This window comes from Octopus sinensis, linkage group LG2, assembly GCF_006345805.1.
Source record: "Octopus sinensis linkage group LG2, ASM634580v1, whole genome shotgun sequence".
NCBI lineage: Eukaryota > Metazoa > Mollusca > Cephalopoda > Octopoda > Octopodidae > Octopus > Octopus sinensis.
The window spans coordinates 194,231,686-194,252,418 of NC_042998.1; the positions used below are offsets into that span (position 1 = coordinate 194,231,686).

General features: G+C 39.8%; 1 protein-coding gene across 1 annotated transcript; it reads right to left on the reverse strand.

Annotated features, from left to right (window-relative positions):
• Window positions 1–1,168: 1,168 nt before the first annotated feature.
• On the reverse strand, window positions 1,169–13,804 carry LOC115232658 (radial spoke head protein 9 homolog). Its single transcript, XM_029802674.2, has 5 exons — window positions 13,467–13,804; window positions 8,334–8,484; window positions 4,187–4,316; window positions 2,268–2,414; window positions 1,169–1,610 (listed from the first exon to the last, which is right to left on the reverse strand). Exons 1-5 carry the CDS (start codon window positions 13,697–13,699, stop codon window positions 1,450–1,452), a joined length of 822 nt encoding a protein of 273 aa, XP_029658534.1. The 5' UTR covers window positions 13,700–13,804; the 3' UTR covers window positions 1,169–1,449.
• Window positions 13,805–20,733: the final 6,929 nt, after the last annotated feature.

The window sequence follows — 20,733 nt, forward strand, 5'->3', positions numbered from 1 at the left end:
AGTAGTTGTGATACCTGTGCCGGTGGCACATAAAAAGCACCATCCGAACGTGGCCATTGCCAGTGCCGCCTCGACTGGCTTCTGTGCTGGTGGCACATAAAAAGCACCATCCGAACGTGACCGATGCCAACCCCGCCTCGAATGGCTTCTGTGCCGGTGACACATAAAAAGCACCAACCGATCGTGGCCGATGCCAGACCCCTCTGGCACCTGTGCAGGTGGCACGTAAAAAGCACCCACTACACTCGCGGAGTGGTTGGCGTTAGGAAGGGCATCCAGCTGTAGAAACACTGCCAGATCAGACTGGAGCCTGGTGCAGCTATCTGGTTCGCCAGCCCTCAGTCAAAATCTGACAGAGTTTCTATGGCTGGATGCTCTTCCTTATGCCAACCACTCCGCGAGTGTAGTGGGTGCTTTTTACGTGCCACCTGCACAGGTGCCAGGGGGTGTCCAGCATCGGTCACGATCGGTTGGAGCTTTTAACGTGCCAGCGGCAAAGATAATGCATGATTAATTCATAACAAAATGAATAAATATGCATGGCACCCTGTGCCAGTGGCACTCCGTGCTGGTGGCACCCCATGCTGGTGGCACATAAAAAGCACCCACTACACTCTCAGAGTGGTTGGCGTTAGGAAGAGCATCCAGCTGTAGAAACTCTGCCAGATCAAGATTGGAGCCTGGTGCAGCCATCTGGTTCGCCAGCCCTCAGTCAAAATCGTCCAACCCATGCTAGCATGGAAAGCGGACATTCAACGACGATTCATTGGACAGAATAATCTGAATGCTAAAGGGTTAACGCCTCCATCAGTCAGAGTTGACCCCAGTACTTACAATTAGAAAATCTTTCTCCAGGAGGCAGGTTTGTGCAGGGGGTTTTTTTTATGGAAGGCCATGAGGTACCCAAACAGCAATTCAACTCTATAACATTAGTGTTGTCTAATGGAAGCAAAGACTGATTCAGCTTGGATTAGGGTTAGGGTTAGGGTATGATACTGATGTCATAACGTTTAAACTCAGAATGTAATACTACAAAGCATTTTGTCCAAAGCCTTAATGACACTACCAATCCACTGCCCTCTCTCTCTCATACACATACACACACACACACACACAAAAGCACACAGGCTCACACACAAATAAAAATATGAAGCTGTCAATATTGTTGTAACTTTAATGAGTTAAAGCAACTACAAAACTTGTATAGAGAAATAGATATATAGATATGTATTATAAATAGGTTATTATGTAGGTAGATAAGTAGGTAAGTTCATAGGTTGACAGATCCTTGGTAAACAGGTAGGCCAATAGATAGATAGAAAAAAACATATCTTGTTGGGACAGAATCAATAAATAAATGGCTGGATGAATTGATGATAAATGGGTTAAGTTATAACTGTATTCATGGTGTTTTATTTGAAACAATTCATTCAGCCCACTTTTTGTTTTTTACAACATGAATGGCAGATCAAGGTTTTTTTCTCCAGTGCCAAAATAAAGTGAACCAAATTTTGGTGTTCCAGGTCTTGCATAGAATGTATATCCAGGCCAAAGTAAGCTTCGGATTATAACCATGCCACAGCCACGCTCGAACTGGAAACTCCAGCAGCCTGAAACGAGAAGGCTGAGATTGAAACGAAGGCAAATATTTATCTTTTCATATGTAACTGTATTCATATACAAAACACAATATTTTAAACATGTTGCAGTGTTATACGCAAGAGATTATTGCTCTGAATAAGATATTCTACAATCCTGAAATGCTTTCATTGACTGATCTGAGAAGGAATACAAAATTATTTCAAAATTATAATTATAGGCGCAGGAGTGGCTGTGTGGTAAGTAGCTTGCTTACCAACCACATGGTTCCAGGTTCAGTCTCACTGCGTGGCATCTTAGGCAAGTGTCTTCTGCTATAGCCCCGGGCTGATCAATGCCTTGTGAGTGGATTTGGTAGACAGAAACTGAAAGAAGCCTGTCGTATATATATATACATATATATATATATATATATATATATAGGTGTTAGGAAGGGCATCCAGCCGTAGAAACACTGCCAGATCAGACTGGGCCTGATGCAGCCTTCTGGCTTCACAGACCCCAGTTGGTCGATTTGCTCGACTAAAGGCGGTGCTCCAGCATGGCCGCAGTCAAATGACTGAAACAAGTAAAAGAGTAAAAGAGTATATGTTGCTGTTTAATTTACTTACTTAAACACCGGATACAAAACACTATTTGTCAAACTAATGGCTTAAACTGCATTTTACCTTTTGGAATATCATCTTCAATAATATCCATGAAATCCAAGGATCTGTCCATATTTGATCTTTCAATTATGGGTTTCTTACTCAGCAGAACAGCTGGTCGGAAGTGCATGTACGAATAAAGTTTAGAAGCATCGTTTGCAAACAATCCTTAGAAGAAAATAAAAAAGAAAAGAGGTTAATTAATAGAATAGATCATAATTAGATAGAAATAATAATGCAATATCATCCTGATTAATTAAATACAAATGGTAATTAATAAAGCATAACAATTAAATAGAACATGATAATTAAATAGAAGAGCAAAAGTTCAAATTTTACACCATCCATTCTGTGCTGACCCTCAGCACAGGTCATAGCTCAACTTGATCTAATTTGTAAAGATGACAAAAGAAATGTAGAGGTTTGACTCATATTTTACTGTTGTTGTTGTTGTTGTTAAGCAACAAGATGGGTAAGGGTGATTAGGTGATGGTCTAGGGCTTAGGAGCAGGAGACCCCAGACCTTGGAGAAAAAAAAAACTTTGGTCGTCTTGTTGTAGTCGAGGGCTCTTCGTTGACGCCCGACACCACTGGGAAATGGCCCTCAAAGTTGCTGGAAATGGATATCTCCAGGTCCAAATTCTTGAATGGCTGCTGTTGCTGTTGTTGTTGTTTAGCTCCCAGGTATGCTGATCAAGCATACCTATGCCATCATTTTTTTTTTCTTGACACAGGTATAGCCAAGTAGTTAAGAAATTATTTGCTTAGCAGCCATGTGGCTGCTACATGTTTGATCCAACTACATGAGATATTGGGTGTCTTCCACTGTAGCTTCATAATGCATGTGTGTGTATGCATGCATGTATGTATGTGAATGTGCATTGTGTGTATTGTGTAGGTGTAGGTGTGTGTGTGTGTAGGAATATTTACATGTCATGTGTATTGTGAGTATGTGTCTCTCTGTATCCATATCTGTGCTTGTGTGCCCTGGTGTATATTCATACATTGTTATATTGCTCTAATTTAATTCTATGTTCTGACTAAGTATCGAACCAAGTTTAGTGACTCTGCTTTATTTCATGCGTTCACTTCGTGTCCTTTTAAAGTGAACTTTTGACTGCCTTCTAATTTGCATACTGGTTTGTTTCATAAATGGCATGATACTTTTTGCACATGGATTTTTAAGTTGTGCCGGTGGCACGTAAAAAGCACCATCCGAACGTGGCCGATGCCAGTGCCACCTCGATTGGCTTCTGTGCCGGTGGCACGTAAAAAGCACCAACCGATCATGGCCGCTGCCAGCTTCCCCTGGCACCTGTACCGGTGACACATAAAAAGCACCCACTACACTCATGGAGTGGTTGGCGTTAGGAAGGGCATCCAGCTGTAGAAACACTGCCAGATCAGACTGGAGCCTGGTGCAGCCTCTGGCTTCCCAGACCCGGGTCAAACTGTCCAACCCATGCTAGCATGGAAAACGAGACGTTAAATGATGACGATGATGATGATGATGATTTTTAAGTTCTGCTTTAATCAGCATGCATTTTTGAGTATATATTGTGTTGTATTGTCGCCAAAATAATTTGGTATTAAAACATAACATACATTAAAAAAAGGTAAAAACTTAGCGACTTGACAAACAGAGATCAATATTAAGCACTTGAATGAAATAAATTCTGGATCAGTACAGTAGACTAAAACTCTTGAATTCCCCAGCCATTCCCTGGCATGGCTGCAGTTCAAAGACTGAAACAAACTGAAGAATAGTGTATCTAAGATCACATCATTTAATGTATCCTTTCCTTTTAAATGACAGCAGAGTGTCATCTAAGGAAGAATTGGCTGCTACTTCTAGCAAGTTTAGTGACTCCATAGATTTTCCCTTATAAGCATGTTTTAAGTTAGAGAGACGACACATATAAAATAATGGACAAACTTACCCTTAAAACTGGGATTTAGCACAACTTTCCCTGTTGGTGTATACATAAAACTGCCTCTTGGAACTATTCTCACATCATCGTCAATATCCAACACGACAGATGCCAGGCGATCTTCTTCTTTCACCGTTTCCTTTAAATTGGTAACATGCATAAGTACATAAAAAAAAAACAAACACATTGCATATTTTCTTTTTCTTAGGGTTACAATATTGTTTTTAAGGAGGCGCGATGGCCCAGTGGTTACGGCAGCGGACTCGCGGTCGTAAGATCGTGGTTTCGATTCCCAGACCGGGCGTTGTGAGTGTTTATTGAGCAAAAATACCTAAAGCTCCACGAGGCTCCGGCAGGGGATGGTGGTGATCTCTGCTGTACTCTTTCACCACACCGTCCAACCCCATGCTAGCATGGAAAACAGACGTTAAACGATGATGATGATGATGATGATAAAGAATAAAAAGTTTCGAATGGTGCAACAATACACTATAATACAGACAATGGGCTATATACCTGTTGTAATTTAGTCACCCATAGTCTGATATGATATTTCGGAATAATATTCCTTCTTCAGGTATTCTTAGATGGAGTCACTGCTATAATCAGTTTACTTAGAAAACCGATTATAGCTATTTCTTTATTACCCACAAGGGGCTAAACACAGAGGGGACAAACAAGGACAGACATAGGTATTAAGTTGATTACATCGACCCCAGTGCGTAACTGGTACTTAATTTATCGACCCCAAAAGGATGAAAGGCAAAGTCGACCTCGGCGGAATTTGAACTCACAACATAACGACAGACGAAATACCGCTAAGCATTTCGCCCGGCGTGCTAACATTTCTGCCAGCTCACCGATTATAGCAGCGACTTCATCTAAGAATATCTGAAGAAGGAATATTATTCCGAAATATCATATCAGACTATGGGTGACTAAATTACAGCAGGTATATAGCCCATCGTCTGTATTATAGAGTATTGTTGCACCATTCGAAATTTTTTATTCTTTACAAACAATACACAATGCTTCAAGCGGACTACAATACTCTGATATATATATATATATATATATATATATTATATATATATATATATATATATACACACATTCATCATTATCATCATCATCATTGTTTTAACTTCCACTTTTCATGCTTGCATTGTTTGGACAAAATTTGATGAGGCAGAATTTCTAGGGTTGGATGCATTACATTTGACCAAGAAATCTGAATGCTAAAGGGTTAAGTTGATCTGAGGAGTTTATTTTGTTGAGTGAGTCGTAATGACTGAGATGAAACGAAGCTAACACTGGATGCATGATGTTAGGGTGTATGAACAGTGGAGTACAGGTGAGTGGCAAGAAAAGAGCTGGATGTAAGAGGAATCGAATGAAATGTTTAAAGAAGAAAACTGCACTGGCATGGGATTATCTTGTCATTGTTTAACCCTTTTGATACCAACCAGGCTGAAACTGCCCTTGGCTCTGTTGCACAATTGTCTTGTTTTCATAAGTTTTGAATTAAAATCTTCCACCAAACCTTAGTCACAGTTTATGTTCCTAACACTAGCTTAGTGATAACTAAGTTATTTTACTAAATTCTTTGTTATATTTAAAATTAATTTAAAGAAACACAGAGCATCTCGAAATAAATACAGTAAGGAAAGGGTTAAAAGAATTACTGAGTGTTGAGTGTAGATGAGAGCTGTAGCAAAGAGAAAACCTAGGAAGGCAATGGTAAAAGCTGACTCCAAGAAGCTAAACATCATGAAAGAGATGGAAAATTCCATATTATGGCAACATGTGGCACTAGGCAAAACCTGCCCACATGTGCAAGCAAGGCAAAATAGCCATTAAAATAATGGTAGTGGTGATGGAGGTATGGGTGTATAATATCGTTGAATTTCTACCCCAGTATACGTCAGGCCGGCAGTGAAGTTTTCGCACTGTTCATTACCTTCTCATCTAACACCCCTATCCTATTCCCTGTACCACACCACCCAAGTAACAAAGATTGGTATTTCCTTAAACTATCCACCACTACCCATTCTCATTACAGCCCTATCATTTTCACCCTGCTTTTTTCCTATCACAATGCCTCGGATAATGAGGGATATCCTCAGACGTATCCATATTCATCATTGTCACTCTCTTCAACTAACCCTCATTCTCTTTCCACCCTTGTGACTTTCAGTTGGCCCCTACCACTCTCACTATCTCTTATCTCTGTTAGCCACCACTCACTCTCTACAACAATAGCATCTTTATTGCTGTTCCAACATGTTGCTCAAGCTATGTTCTGTTCAACCTCCTACCAATAACTAGCATCTAGCTATTACACAGCTTGTCTTTTCCATTCCTTACCATCTTATCACTCTGTTTCCTCTATTGAAATCATATTCATTACTCTTTCCTCTTTTATTGTTTCCATCACTCTGCTTCTCCTTACATTTGGACACATTTGACTTGAAAGAATGGAGAATACAGAGTATACAAAACATATTTCCTGTGTTGGTGCCATGTTAAAATGCATTGCAGTACATTCTGTAAAATGACAGGTTGTTATCCAGTTATAGAAATCATCCTCAGAATAGAACATACAAATGAGGTGTGGTCCTCAGCCTGTCCATTTTATATACATACATCTCCCCCCACCCATTCTCCTCCTCCTCCCCTCAAGACAAACAGCACCATGATGCAATTCACTCTGCCAGAAGTTTGGAAATGACATGCTGTACTGCTTAGCATTCATGCCAGAAGCTCCAATACAAACATTTCGGAGTGTTTGGGTGTCAATTTGAGGACATGTACTGAGGATGATAAAAATCAAACATCCAGTCAACATCGTGGTGTTTGGAGTGATCACAAGTGATGGCAATGCTATGCCTCCATTCATCTTCCCATCTTTGACCTCAGACCTACATCAAGTGCCTGGAGGAAGCAGTGCTGCCCTGGGTAAAGAGGGTGGTTGCTGGAAGACCCTATGTCTGGCAACAGGACTCTGCACCATGCCACACAAGCAGGAGAACACAGTCATGGCTGTCAGACAATTTCTGCGACCACATCACCCCTAACATCTGGCTACCTAACTCCCCACACTGCAATTCCCTTGATTATTATGTGTGGGGCACAGCTGAGCGAGAGACCAACAAAACCCCTTGTAGCAACAAAGATGAACTGAAGGCAAGGATTATGGCAGCATTGACCAACTCAAACAAGGGGACTGTTCAGAAGGGTTACAGGAGATTCCAAAGTCGTCTGGAGGCTGTGGTTGAAGCCAATGGCGATTTTATTGAATAAATTTAATCTTTAGTATTTCAAGATATTTTTATGTAATTTTGGTAAATATATCTGTTAAAATGAGATGTCAGTGTTATTTTCATTTTTTTTCTACGACAGTTAATTCACCACACCCTGTATATATGTATATGTATGTATATATGTATATGTGTGCATGCCACATATGCATGCATCATCATAATCATCGTTTAACGTCCGTTCCCCATGCTAGCATGGGTTGGACGGTTCGACCGGGGATCTGGGCCAGAAGGCTGCACCAGGCTCCGGTCTTATCTGGCAATGTTTCTATAGCTGGATGCCCTTCCTAATGCCAACCACTCCGTGAGTGTAGTGGGTGCTTTTTACGTGCCACCTGCACATTTGTGTGTTATAAACTCCTTGCTTTGACATCACATAATATTGCAAACTATCAAGCAGTGTTATGCAAACAGAGTCCCTTGTTTCCAATCTGCTGCGAAAACATGTTTAGTCATGGGGGAATATTACCTGACTTGGGAAAACATAAAGTTTGGTGAAGAAAGGTGTTTTGAATTAATCACACATTATCTTGTAGCTTCAAGATTTCAATGGTATCGTCATCATCATTTAACATCTACTTTCCATGCTGGCATGGGTTGGATGGTTTGACTGAAAACTGGTACGCCAGGGGGCTGCGCCAGGCTCCAATCTGTTATTTTTAGAATGACATTGTAGGGTAGGTGTGTGAGGTTGGATCTGGTCGATTCTAACATAAAACCGGGTAGAATATTTGGGTTGGATATGGCCAAATTAAATGTTAAAGGTGGTGTTAAAGCATGGTCACAATCCAATGACTGGAATCAGTGAAAGAATAAAAGAATGCCTTTATACTTACCTCATGTTCTTCCTCTTCCTCATCAACCCCATCTTTCTTTAACTTAAATTCATGGCTCACATCACCTGTAAATCTTCCCCTGACATTTCGACTCAATTTCATTGTTTCTGGTCCCACAGAGGGCATAACAACCCAATTAACACAGTCCGAGCTGTGAATAAAGTAACATGAACAGCACCAACATTATACCACAAGAACAACATCAACACTACACCTGGTTACACAAGAGTAATGACGAAGCCACTATATAGTCACTCATTCTGCTAGAAATAGCAGCCAAATCTCCCTCAAGTTAAACATTACTTTAAGAAAGGACACAATGAATAATGAGGACATAAATACTCCTAAATGTTGTTGATGTCCAACATGAACATCATCATCATCATCATCGTTTAACGTCCGCTTTCCATGCTAGCATGGGTTGGACGGTTCAACTGGGATCTGGGAAGCCCGAAGGCTGCACCAGGCCAGTTAGATCTGGCGGTGTTTCTACAGCTGGATGCCCTTCCTAACGCCAACTGCTCCGTGAGTGTAGTGGGTGCTTTTTATGTGCCACCGACACAGGTGCCAGACGAGGCTGGCATGGCCATGCTCGGATGGTGTTTGTTACGTGCCACCAGCACGGAGGCCAGTCAATGCGGTGCTGGCTACGGCCACGTTCGGAAGGTTCTCTTATGTGCCACCGGCACTGGTACCACAAACTACAAATTCCATTGATGTTGATCGATTTCGATTTTGATTTGATTGTTTGATCTATAGATAAAATGTGTGGTGGGGTAGGCTCAAGGGTTTGAGTACAATGCTAACATTACACTAATGAGAACATTAATATTACACTATTAAGAACAAAACCCTCTATGAGGACACAGCTAACATTATAAATCAATAAAAAATCTTTATGTGATCAAATGGCCTGCTAGAAATTGCGGTCAGATCTATCTCAAAATCTGAGCTGCTTCTCTTAACTCATTTTTATTTACATATGTAAAGGTTAAGCTTTTAGTTGAAGTCGAGGGTCACCAATTGTAACGATAAAAATGTGTTGTTATAACAGCAAGTTGTAAGATGTGCATGAAGTTTTAAGAAAATATTTATTTACTTTTACGTTGAAAAATACCTTACCTCAACGGGTAAGTTGTAACATCCGAGAGCATGCGAAAGAAAGTTAGATGTGGTAGAATTTTTCTTTGTATAGTTTTGTGTACACGTTGTTAGTAGTAATCCACAGATAGTGATAGAATGATGTTGTAAGAGAACAGAATTAGAGCTAGTGAGAGTGTGTAGGGTTGTGGGACATTGTCTCACAGTTGCTTATAGTAAATTTCATTTCTCTCTGCTGACCATTGTCTTTAGTAGCTGCCTTCCTTGTGGTCATGATTCTAGCAGTCCATTCCCTAACTAATTGAGTCATCACAAGCTGCCTCATTCCCTGGTCACCAAGTGACTGCTTGGTTTTTGCTTGGGAGTTCTTGCTTTTATAACTATCCAGAAGGATAGACATAACGTTGAGAACAATGGGCTTCATTGGTGGTACTGTGGTATCTCTATTCTAGCTTTTGGTGAAGTAGAAGAGGTTATAAGGGTCAAGTGGTGAAGACATTATTTCAGCCTAGCTAAAGGCAATCTGGCAAATGTAAAACTGCTGTCAGAGAAAAACCATTGTTCCACCGTGAGAAAAGTTCTGTTGAACTGTTGATTTAAATTTGGCTGAGGTGGATCAAATCCACTTCATGCTTGCAAGATCCTGCATGTACATTAACTTTAAGTCATGTAGAGCAGAGTCAAACAGTTATTGTTTGTTTGTTTGTGTGTGTGTGTGTATGTATTATCTATGTATGTATGTGTGTGTGTGTACATACTATTCATGCATGTATGGATGTATGTATGTATGTATGTATTATGAATGTACAAGGTGGTATCAAAAGGTTCCCAGACTAGTTATATTTAATGAAAAATAACTTATTTACCTAAGTGTTAACATCATCTCCTTTGAAAGAGTTACCTTGTGCAGCAATACACTGATCCCAGAATTCCTGCCACATTTGGAATCCAGCCTTGAAGTTCTTTACCGTAAGCAAGTCAAGGACCTTCTGCAATTCACTCTGGATCTCAAAAACCTTCAAACTACATTTTCAAATTGGGGAAGAGATAGAAGCCCACAGGTGCTAAATCTAGCAAATAGGGTGGGTGCAGACGTGATACCATGTTGTTTTTAGCAAGGAAATTATGAGGGGAGCTTCATGAAGAATCCAATTCTTCATACTCTACAGATCCAGTCCCTTTCACCAAATGTCCTCCCTCAAACAATTCAAAATGTCACAGTAGAACTCTCGATCGATGATCTGGTCCTGAGGGACAAATTCCCTATCCACAATACCACATTCCCGAGTGTAACACTCATGGTGGGTCTTCCAGATTGCTCATCATCTTCCAGGGATGCTCCTTCACCTTTGAAGCATCCATGCCACTTGAAACATTGCATACGACCCATTGCCTTGTCACCATAAGCTTGCCAGAGCATGCTCAATGTCTCTGTAGCAGACTTCCAAAGTTTAACACAAAATTTCACATTGGCTCTTTGTTCCAGTTTCCTTTCCACGACAAAATCACAGACTACAGCATAGATGTGATCACAAAAGCACGAATTTCACAACTTGCAAAGTAAACACAGTCAGGTCACTCAGCACACTGCATCATGGAGGTCACTGCCAGCTCTCATTGTCCACACAACCATGTGCTGCCATCTGTTAGCTTACTACAGAACTAGTCCAGAAACTTTTTGATACCATTGATACATTGGTGTCCAGAGGGTAACTGATTTCCACAACAGTACATACATTTCCTTGTCATCCCACACAACAATATCTGGTTCGTCGTGTTTCAACTTGGTGGTTGTTTCAATTTTTAAGTTTGACTAATTATCTTTTGACCCATCGGTCTCATTATAGTCAACTTTGCAGGTGTTTTTTCTTTCGTTATCCTGTTCCAGACCATTATGGCCACTACATCATGTCACATGGAAAGATAATATCTAGAAGACATCCTCTCACAGTTGGCAATAACGCGGTTTCTGTCTTCTGTCAGTCAGTATGTATGTGTGGTTAGATGGATAGTTGGATGTTCTCTTTTGAATAGAAAGTAGTTCGAAATTTTTTTCTGTCATGAAATCTATGTAATTAAGCTCTTTAAATGATAAATTTATTTTAAGGGTATGGTCTATTTTAATCATTTATTGGTCTATTAGTGGTACTCATTTTATAAACCCTGGAGTGATGAAATACTAAGTTTGTTCCAGGATCTCGGGCAGAGCTAGATGCTATAAACTCACATAGGTAAGCAATATCAGTTGGTGGAGGCACATGGCCTAGTGATTAGAGCAGCGGACTCGTGGTCGAGGGATCGCGGGTTCGAATCTCAGACCGGGCGATGTGTGTGTTTATGAGCGAAACACTTAAGCTTCACATGGCTCCGGCAGAAGGTAATGGCCAACTCCTGCTGACTCTTTTGTCAAAACTTACTCTCACTCTTTCCTCTGCATCTTGCAGCTCACCTGCGATGGACCGGCGTCCCATCCAGGTGGGGAACCTATACGCCAAGGAAACAGGGAAACTGGCCCTTATGAGCCAGGCGTGACTCGAGAAGGAACAAACAACAACAATATCAGTTGCCCCAGATCGAGTCTATAAAATATTATCTCTTTATTGAAGAAGATAGAATGTAGTGTGGTGGTGATGGCTCTTTTCCTCACCTGTTATGTTTAACCCTATAAATATCCACGCCCTTTTTTTTTTTTTATGACTGTAGGGTTTGGACAGAGTTCTGACCACCAGTTGTAATTTTCTTTTTTTTTTTTTTGTATTTTCAGAAATTAAAAAAAGAAGTGGAAATTTTACCGGTCAGTGTGTTAAATTATAAGGTACCAAAAGAGAAGGACTCTCCCCAGACACAATAGAATTTTCAGAAATGTTTTTCGAATTTGTGTTCTACTAACTCTAGCTCGTACTATTAAGTTAACAAAACAAAAACAAAAAAAGGAAAAAAAGACATTTAGTAGGTGTTATTGTTTCTCCCTTAGTCAATCTTCATCAAACTATCCTATAACTAAAAGTATTTCAGCTGTCACCATTCTGTTATTTTTTATATAATGCCCTACATTTTTCTCGAGAAAATTCATAAATCCATATAGGTGAGCTCCTTAAAATGACATGGGCATAGTTGATTACAATCGTATAAGTTACGACTTGGGTGAATTTGGCTACAATTTCTAGCAAGTCAAGAGACCATCAAGAGGTCCCTTCATTGGTTCGTATTGCACAAAAATAAACACCTAGGATCTAGTTTATTATTATGTCATTAAGGCGGCGAGCTGGCAGAATCGTTAGCACGCCGGGCGAAGTGCTTAACGGTACTTCGTCTGCCGCTACGTTCTGAGTTCAAATTCCGCCGAGGTCGACTTTGCCTTTCATCCTTTCGGGGTCGATTAAATAAGTACCAGTTATGCACTGGGGTCGATATAATCGACTTAATCCGTTTGTCTGTCCTTGTTTGGCCCCTCTGTGTTTAGCCCCTTGTGGGTAGTAAAGAAATAGAAATAGGTATTTCGTTTGCCGCTACGTTCTGAGTTCAAATTCCGCCGAGGTCGACTTTGCCTTTCATACTTTCGGGGTCGATGAATTAAGTACTAATTACGCACTGGGGTCGGTGTAATCTACTTAATCCGTTTGTCTGTCCTTGTTTGGCCCCTTGTGGGCAATAAAGAAATAAGAATCATTAGCACGCCGAACAAAATGCTTAGCAACATTTTGTCTATCTCAATGTCCTGAGTTCAAATTCCACTGAGTTCGACTTTGTCTTTCATCCCTTCGAGATCGATGAAATAAGTACCTGTGAAATACTGGAGTTGATGGAACTGACTTCTCCGTTCCCCCCTTAAAACTACTAACCCTGTGTTAATATTTTTAACCATTATTATTTGTATCATTATTTGCTTTTTTTTCTTCTTTATCCTAAACATGTTTTCTTAACACTTTTGGACTTATGTATGTCATTTGTATATGCAACAACAACAAATAAATTAAAAATTACCATTTAGACATCTGTTACTCATGAAGAATTTAGAATACAGGAACTTACCAATAAAAATATTTCTTGAGCGGAGCAAATTCGTCCAGAGAAACTCCGTGAGCGATAAAATAAGATCTGCCTCGGAGTGTTTTAATTTTACCCCAAAAATAGACTTTGTGAAATTTATTCTCATACTTCAAAATAGTCAACGAAGACTGCAGAGAAGATTTTTGTTCGGGACTCAGTACTATTCCAGTGCTAGCAAAGAAATTTATATCCAGTATTAGGTTTTCTGAATCCATTATTGATAAATTCGAATAACCTGTACGATTGCTGATCTGAGAACACGCTGTTGCTAGGGAAGCCTGCGCATGTGCATATCGTTATTTGATAAATTCGTTTGCTCAGTGCGATTGTTTGTTTATTAAGAACCCGGTTGCTACCGAGTCTGCGCATGCCCATAATCTCGCCTACGCTGTTATAGTTTTTTTGTATCTAGACTCAAGCTGTTTTTGTTTATTCTCCTAATTAAAACTTTTTTAACTTTTTACAGTTATTGATACGATTATCAATTTTAGTTTTTAGTTTTTCTTCACTACATATTTTATTTCTTAACTTTTTGGATCTTTTCGGTTTGACAGCAGTTTTTAAAAATAATTTCCACGTAACTAAATACTTTTAAATTTCGTATACTGGTAGAATGTATTTATAAAACATCTTTTTCTCTTGGCTTTATTGAGAAAATTCTACAGTTTGTAAAATATTTCTTGTTTTTTTTTTTTCTTCAATTTCTGCAATTTCAACCAATCAATGACGTCTATTGAGGTGAAAACATTCTGTGCCTTATGAATTTGTCCCTCGTTTAAGAAACAGATTGAGTTTATTTACATTTCTGAAGAAAAAAAAAATTCCCTTCCCCCCACCCCTAAACCTAACCCTAAAACAGATCGATACTAGGGTCATAATTATGGGTGACAATTTCATATGACACCACTAGAAAAAACTGCCGTTCAAACCGAAACGATCCCAACTTTTTTTATGCTCCCTGCATCAAATATATTAACATTTAACTATCATTCGTTTGGAATTGGTCAACATACTATTGCTTTCGTCGAAATTCACTTCGCATTATGAGTAAACAACACTACTAACCCAAAGACTGAATCTGGTTAAAAATTTCATGGGAACGACAAAAGTTTAAGACGACTTTGACAAAATTTGAAACCAGAGTAATATAAAGATATGAAAATTGTGTTACTGTTATCAAAGAAACCGTAGTTTCGTGTCAGTCTGTCTGTCTATGTATAATATTGAAATTATTGTATACAGTGCTCAGGTGCACCACAACTTGTCAAAAGTGCGTATAAAGTATATGCAGTAATGTACAAATGCCTGGAAAGCGAACAGTGTGTGTGTATGTATGTATGTATGTGTGTATGTATGTATGTAGGCAGGTAGGTCTGAGAGTGTGTGTTTTTATATATGTCTGTATGTATGTATAGTCCCAAGCGCACAATGTTCTTAAAGGTCAGCAATGGTCAGCGGAGGTGAAGAATAACCATACTACTCGTTTTCAGCATAACAAAAACCCTGACCCTAACCCTAAACCCTAACTCTAATCCCTAACCCTAACCCAAACTCTAAACACTGGGTGTACGTATTCTTTACTTTCGCCACAATGGTTTCCTCGGTCACGAGTGGACGGCCATCATGTATATGTGTATTTAATATTTCACTACACTCTCGGAGTGGTTGGCGTTAGGAAGGGCATCCAGCTGTAGAAACTCTGCCAGATCAAGACTGGAGCCTGGTGCAGCCATCTGGTTCGCCAGCCCACAGTCAAACCGTCTAACCCATGCTAGCATGGAAAGCAGACGTTAAACGATGATGATGATGATGATGATGATGATTTCGATTAAGCCTCGCCAGACTAATACTCTGGTGTAGAACTCAATATACATAAGCTTCAGAACAAAGCGTTGGTCGAGTTCAGTGCAGTAATAAGAAAATGAGATATCAAGGAATAATCGATTATCATATGAACTTCATTAGCTTACAGCAGTTTCTGCTAAAAGATTCAGTGGACTCATAGTTGAGTGCCTGAGTAACACCTTATAGCTTCATCAGAACCTTGAATATGAAGTGTAATTTATTTGGGAAAAGAATTGAATTTCTCTCAAATATTGAACCAACTGAGGGACCATCCATCCGAATTGACAGCAGTATAATAGATAAGACAATTAAGAATATGAAGACAAGGAAAGCCCCTGGACTATCAGGAATCACTACCGACATGATTAAAATATCGGCCTACTCACTCGTATAGTTAATCAGGTTATTCAAGAAAGTGTCATCCCCAGTGACTGGTATAGTCATATTATATATAGTTGGCTGCTACAGTGATGCCTTAGTCAGAAACAACTACAGAAGTATCAAATTGCTGGACCAGGTCATGAAAGTTACAGAGAGAGTAATAGCTCAATTGATTAGGAATAGATTTAAGCTAGATGAGATGCAGTTTGATCTCTTGCCTGGGAAGAATACCACAGATGCCATTTTCCTAGTGAGACAGCTGCAGGAAAAGTACTTGGCCAAAAGTAAGCCATTGTACTTGGCTTTTAAAATTTTCGATAAACTTTAATTTTTGAAATGCTGGCAGCCAAACCAACTATTTAATCTGTAATATGTTGTTTATCACATTAAATGCATATTGAATTATTAAAACTACAAAAGATATGTAGTTTAGGTCAACAAATTGTTTGTTTTTAAAAAAAAAAATTTTTATAATGTGCTGTTTATCGCATTAAATGCATATTGAATGCTTAAAATTACAAAAGACATGTTGTTAATTCGTTTTCCGCGTGTAAAATACAAATATTGACAACACGGGCTATTTTCAGAATGTTGACAGTCATGAAGAAAATGACTGCTTCCAAATCCTGTTTCCTAACTGGGTGAAAAATGATCAAATTTTAAACCACTATAACTTTAATAGATTTTTCTGGAAAAAGTGATATAGCTCCAGCAATTAAGCTTGGAAAAGTACATTAATGTACCAAATTTTAAAATTTTCAATAAGCTTTAATTTTTAAAATCTTGGCAGCCAAACAGAAAAGATCCTAAGCAAGAATTTCAATCATTGACAAAGTTTATAAAGAATTAAAATGAAATTACCAAAGATCGCAAAACAAGCTCCGTTCGATTTATAACCAGCTTGACTTCTTAAGCTGCTGCCCTCAATTATCTTAATAAGGATTATCACTATTTTTAAAAATTACCATTAGGGACATAATTTTAATTTAACGTTCTTTTCTTTTTTTTTTCCTTTATGCTTTCTAAATTATTTCATCCCCTCTTAACTATAAATCATTAACGGTAAATTCTACCCCCCTCTCTCTCTCTCTCTCTCTCTCTCTCTCTTTTACTTGTTTCAGTCATTTGACTGCAGCCATGCTGGAGCACCGCCTTTAGTCGAGCAAATCGACCCCAGGACTTATTCTTTGTAAGCCTGGTACTTATTCTATCAGTTTCTTTTGCCGAACCGCTAAGTTACAAGGACATAAACACACCAGCATCGGTTGTCAAGCAATGTTGGGGGGGGGGGGCAAACAGACATACAAATGCACACACACATATATAAACAGGACGGGCTTCTTTCAGTTTCCGTCTACTAAATCCACTCACAAGGCTTTGGTCGACCCGAGGCAATAGTAGAAGACACTTACCCAAGGTGCCACGCAGTGGGACTGAACCCAGAACCATGTGGTTGGTAAGCAAGCTACTTACCACACAACCACTCCTGCGCCTAACTCATAGCATTTCTGAGTTCAAATTTCATTCGGTTCAGTAAAATCAAAAGAAATCTAGTAAGACCAAAACATGTTTGCTACTATGACCAGTTAACTTTAACAATCCACCTCCATATGCATCGTCTATGTGTTTCAAAATTTTCAATTAGCTGATCTTATTGGACTTATTTTCCTTGCATAGTGTTTATAGATTTGAAACATTATGAGAGGGAGTAATTGCTTTGATAATCAAATTCTTTTCGACTCACGATCTTACATATTGAGGACCTTACTCTATGTATTTAGTAAGTAAAATGCTGCTTTGGGGTACGTTTCCTCAGCCATATTATCTGTATCTTTTAAGTTTTACTTGTTTCGGTCATTAGACTACAGCTATGCTGAGGCACTGCCTTGAAGGGTTTAGTGGAACAAATCCACCTTAATATTTATTTTTTAAGCCCGGTACTTATTCTATCAATCTCTTTTGACAAATCGCTAAGTTATGGGGGACATAAACAAACCAATGTCGGCTTCTAGCAGTGATGGGTCACACACACACACATACACGACGACCTCCCAGTTTCCATCTACCAAATCCACTCACAAGGCTTTGGTTGGCCTGAGACTGTAGTAGAAGACACCTACCCAAGGTGCCACACAGTAGGACTAAACCTAGAACCATATGGTTGGGAAGCGAACTTCTCACTACACAGCCATGCCTACGCATAAAAGCATATAATGAATCACATTCTTTTACCCTTTTATTTGTTTCAGTCATTTGACTGCGGCCATGCTGGAGCACCGCCTTTAGTCGAGCAAATCGATCCCAGGACTTATTCTTTGTAAGCCTAGTACTTATTCTATCGGTTCTTTTGCCGAACCACTATGTTATGGGGATGTAAACACACCATCATCGGTTGTCAAGCAATGTTGGGGGCACAAACACAGACACATAAACATGTACACACACATACATATATTTATACATATATACGATGGGCTTCTTTCAGTTTCTGTCTACCAAATCCACTCACAAGGCCTTGGTCGGCCCGAGGCTATAGTAGAAGACACATGCCCAAGTTGCCACGCAGTGGGACTGAACCCGGAATCATGTGGTTGGTAAGCAAGCTACTTACCACACAGCCACTCCTGTGCCTATAGCTACTTACCACACAGCCACTCCTGTGCCTATAGCTACTTACCACACAGCCACTCCTGCGCCTATGGTAACTATTTCACCCCAATGAGTATTTGAATGTTTCCAGTGAATATAAATAGAAATGTAAATTCTACTTTATGTCACAATTAGTTGAATTAAATTTTATCGCAACCATTTTTGCACTAAAAGGGGCAGTATTTAACCATCATAAATCTGAGATTTTATAAGGGAAGATTAAGCATATTTTAGCTTAAGTGAAATATCCCAATAACTGGAATCAAATTCAAAACACCGCATCAAAATTGATACCGTTGAAAAAATTTATGGGGCGAAAATTGGTCGAATCGGAATAAGAGTAACACCTAGTGTCGTCTTTAAACGTTCATATCTCTGTTAATTTTAAAATAGGTTATTCTATTTAAGCTTTAATGAAAGACCTCGTGAAGTATAAAAATAGTTTTGATATAAAAAGAGGTCAAATCAACTGAACACTACACTGCAATTATGCATGCATGTGTATGTATAGATATATAAAGTAAGCAGGAATATTCAAGAAAATTAGACGACATGGATGTAGGGGTGAGAGTTTCTAGACATCAAGCTGGCTATACAGAGATAGAGGGTGTTACACAACATTAAGGTTCAGAAACGTGACCTTATCTCTTTCTGCACTGGGACCTCGAACTGTAAAGATGTGATCTAGCTTCTCTCAACACCCACCAGCTAGCAGATGGGAGTATAGCACAGAAGACCATGGCCTTTACACAGCAACCATTCCATTTATCATTCCAATGTCTATATACGTGTGGCCACAATAAATGTATTTAAGTTACAACCTCGCTTGTAAGGCACAGGAGTGGCTGTGTGGTAAGTAGCTTGCTAACCAACCACATGGTTGCGGGTTCAGTCCCACTGCATGGCATCTTGGGCAAGTGTCTTCTGCTATAGCCCCGGGCCGTCCAATGCCTTGTGAGTGGATTTGGTAGACGGAAACTGAAAGAAGCCTGTCGTATATATGTATATGTTTGTCCCCTAGCATTGCTTGACAACCGATGCTGGTGTGTTTACGTCCCCGTCAATTAGCGGTTCGGCAAAAGAGACCGATAGAATAAGTACTGGGCTTACAAAGAATAAGTCCCGGAGTCGGTTTGCTCGACTAAAGGCGGTGCTCCAGCATGGCCGCAGTCAAATGACTGGAACAAGTAAAAGAGTAAAGAGAGCTTGTATATGTTTTTCATTTGGGTTTACTACCAACAAAATTACAGCCTTCTGAGAGTCACTTTAGGTGGCTCATAATGACCTGCACCATCTAAAGATCTATCCACAACAAACTCAACCTCAAGATATATGTTATAGGATCGACCACCAATATTTGTCCTCACATCAGTTGCTTTCGGTACTGTTTTCTTCGACAGAATCACCACAACGTTCAACGACATCTGTTCGGCATTTAGGGTGAATGGTCACCTATCGGAACCTTTCCGTATTATAAACTGAATCCGTCAAAGTTGTCCCTTCTCGTTTCTTCAGTATGTAATGGCTCTTGAGTCACTATTGCGGAAACCAAACGCACTGAAGGGGAATGTCACACAAACTAGTATGCGAAAGAGTTGTGACGACATGAGTTGACATTTTGTCACCGTCAGAATGTTGGATACCAGACACATCAAAGTGATCAGCACTGCGAAAATCAAGAAAGAAAATTAATAGTTCCGTGGTTGGGAACCTGAAGAGACACGTGCATGCCATCCAACAATGTCGTAGGACTCCGGACGGATGGAGTGGTGAAATTTCTCGAGATCTGATTTCGTCTAGATCTCCAAGTGGAGAGAAACTGGGACGAGCAGGTTGGTCAGTCTCACTCAGAAATGGGTCCAAAGAAAGCTATCGCTGAAAGGTTGGCTGGAGGCGGCGAATGCTTATATCGCTTCTGTGATGTATTATGTCCAGACTATCGTACCTTGCCTCATTTTACATCTGACCGGGCTGGAGCACCTGCTGTTCCACTTTCTACAGAAGGAGCATGTTCTACTGGTCAGGGGCTCCATTTGCCATCAACACCTGTTGAGTGGGGGGGTCTGGGCATGCCATGGCTGATGATGCATAGACATGCGCCAAGGCTGCGACATATCCAACAATTCTTGATGGTGAATAGGTGCGGTCGCCATATATCAAATGAGTCTTTCTACAGTTCATCTCTTTGGCAGAGCTACAGTTCTGGGTCAAGCAAAAACTGAGGTAGGGCGCTTGGTTTCTGGAATAATGTCATGAGCTCACAGCCCTTTACCAGTCAGACAATGTGGTCAGTGGAAGTTCCACATTGGCATTTTAAAAAGGGTTAGTGGAGAATAAAAGTGACGACACCCTCTGGGAAACTCTGTGAGTCGAT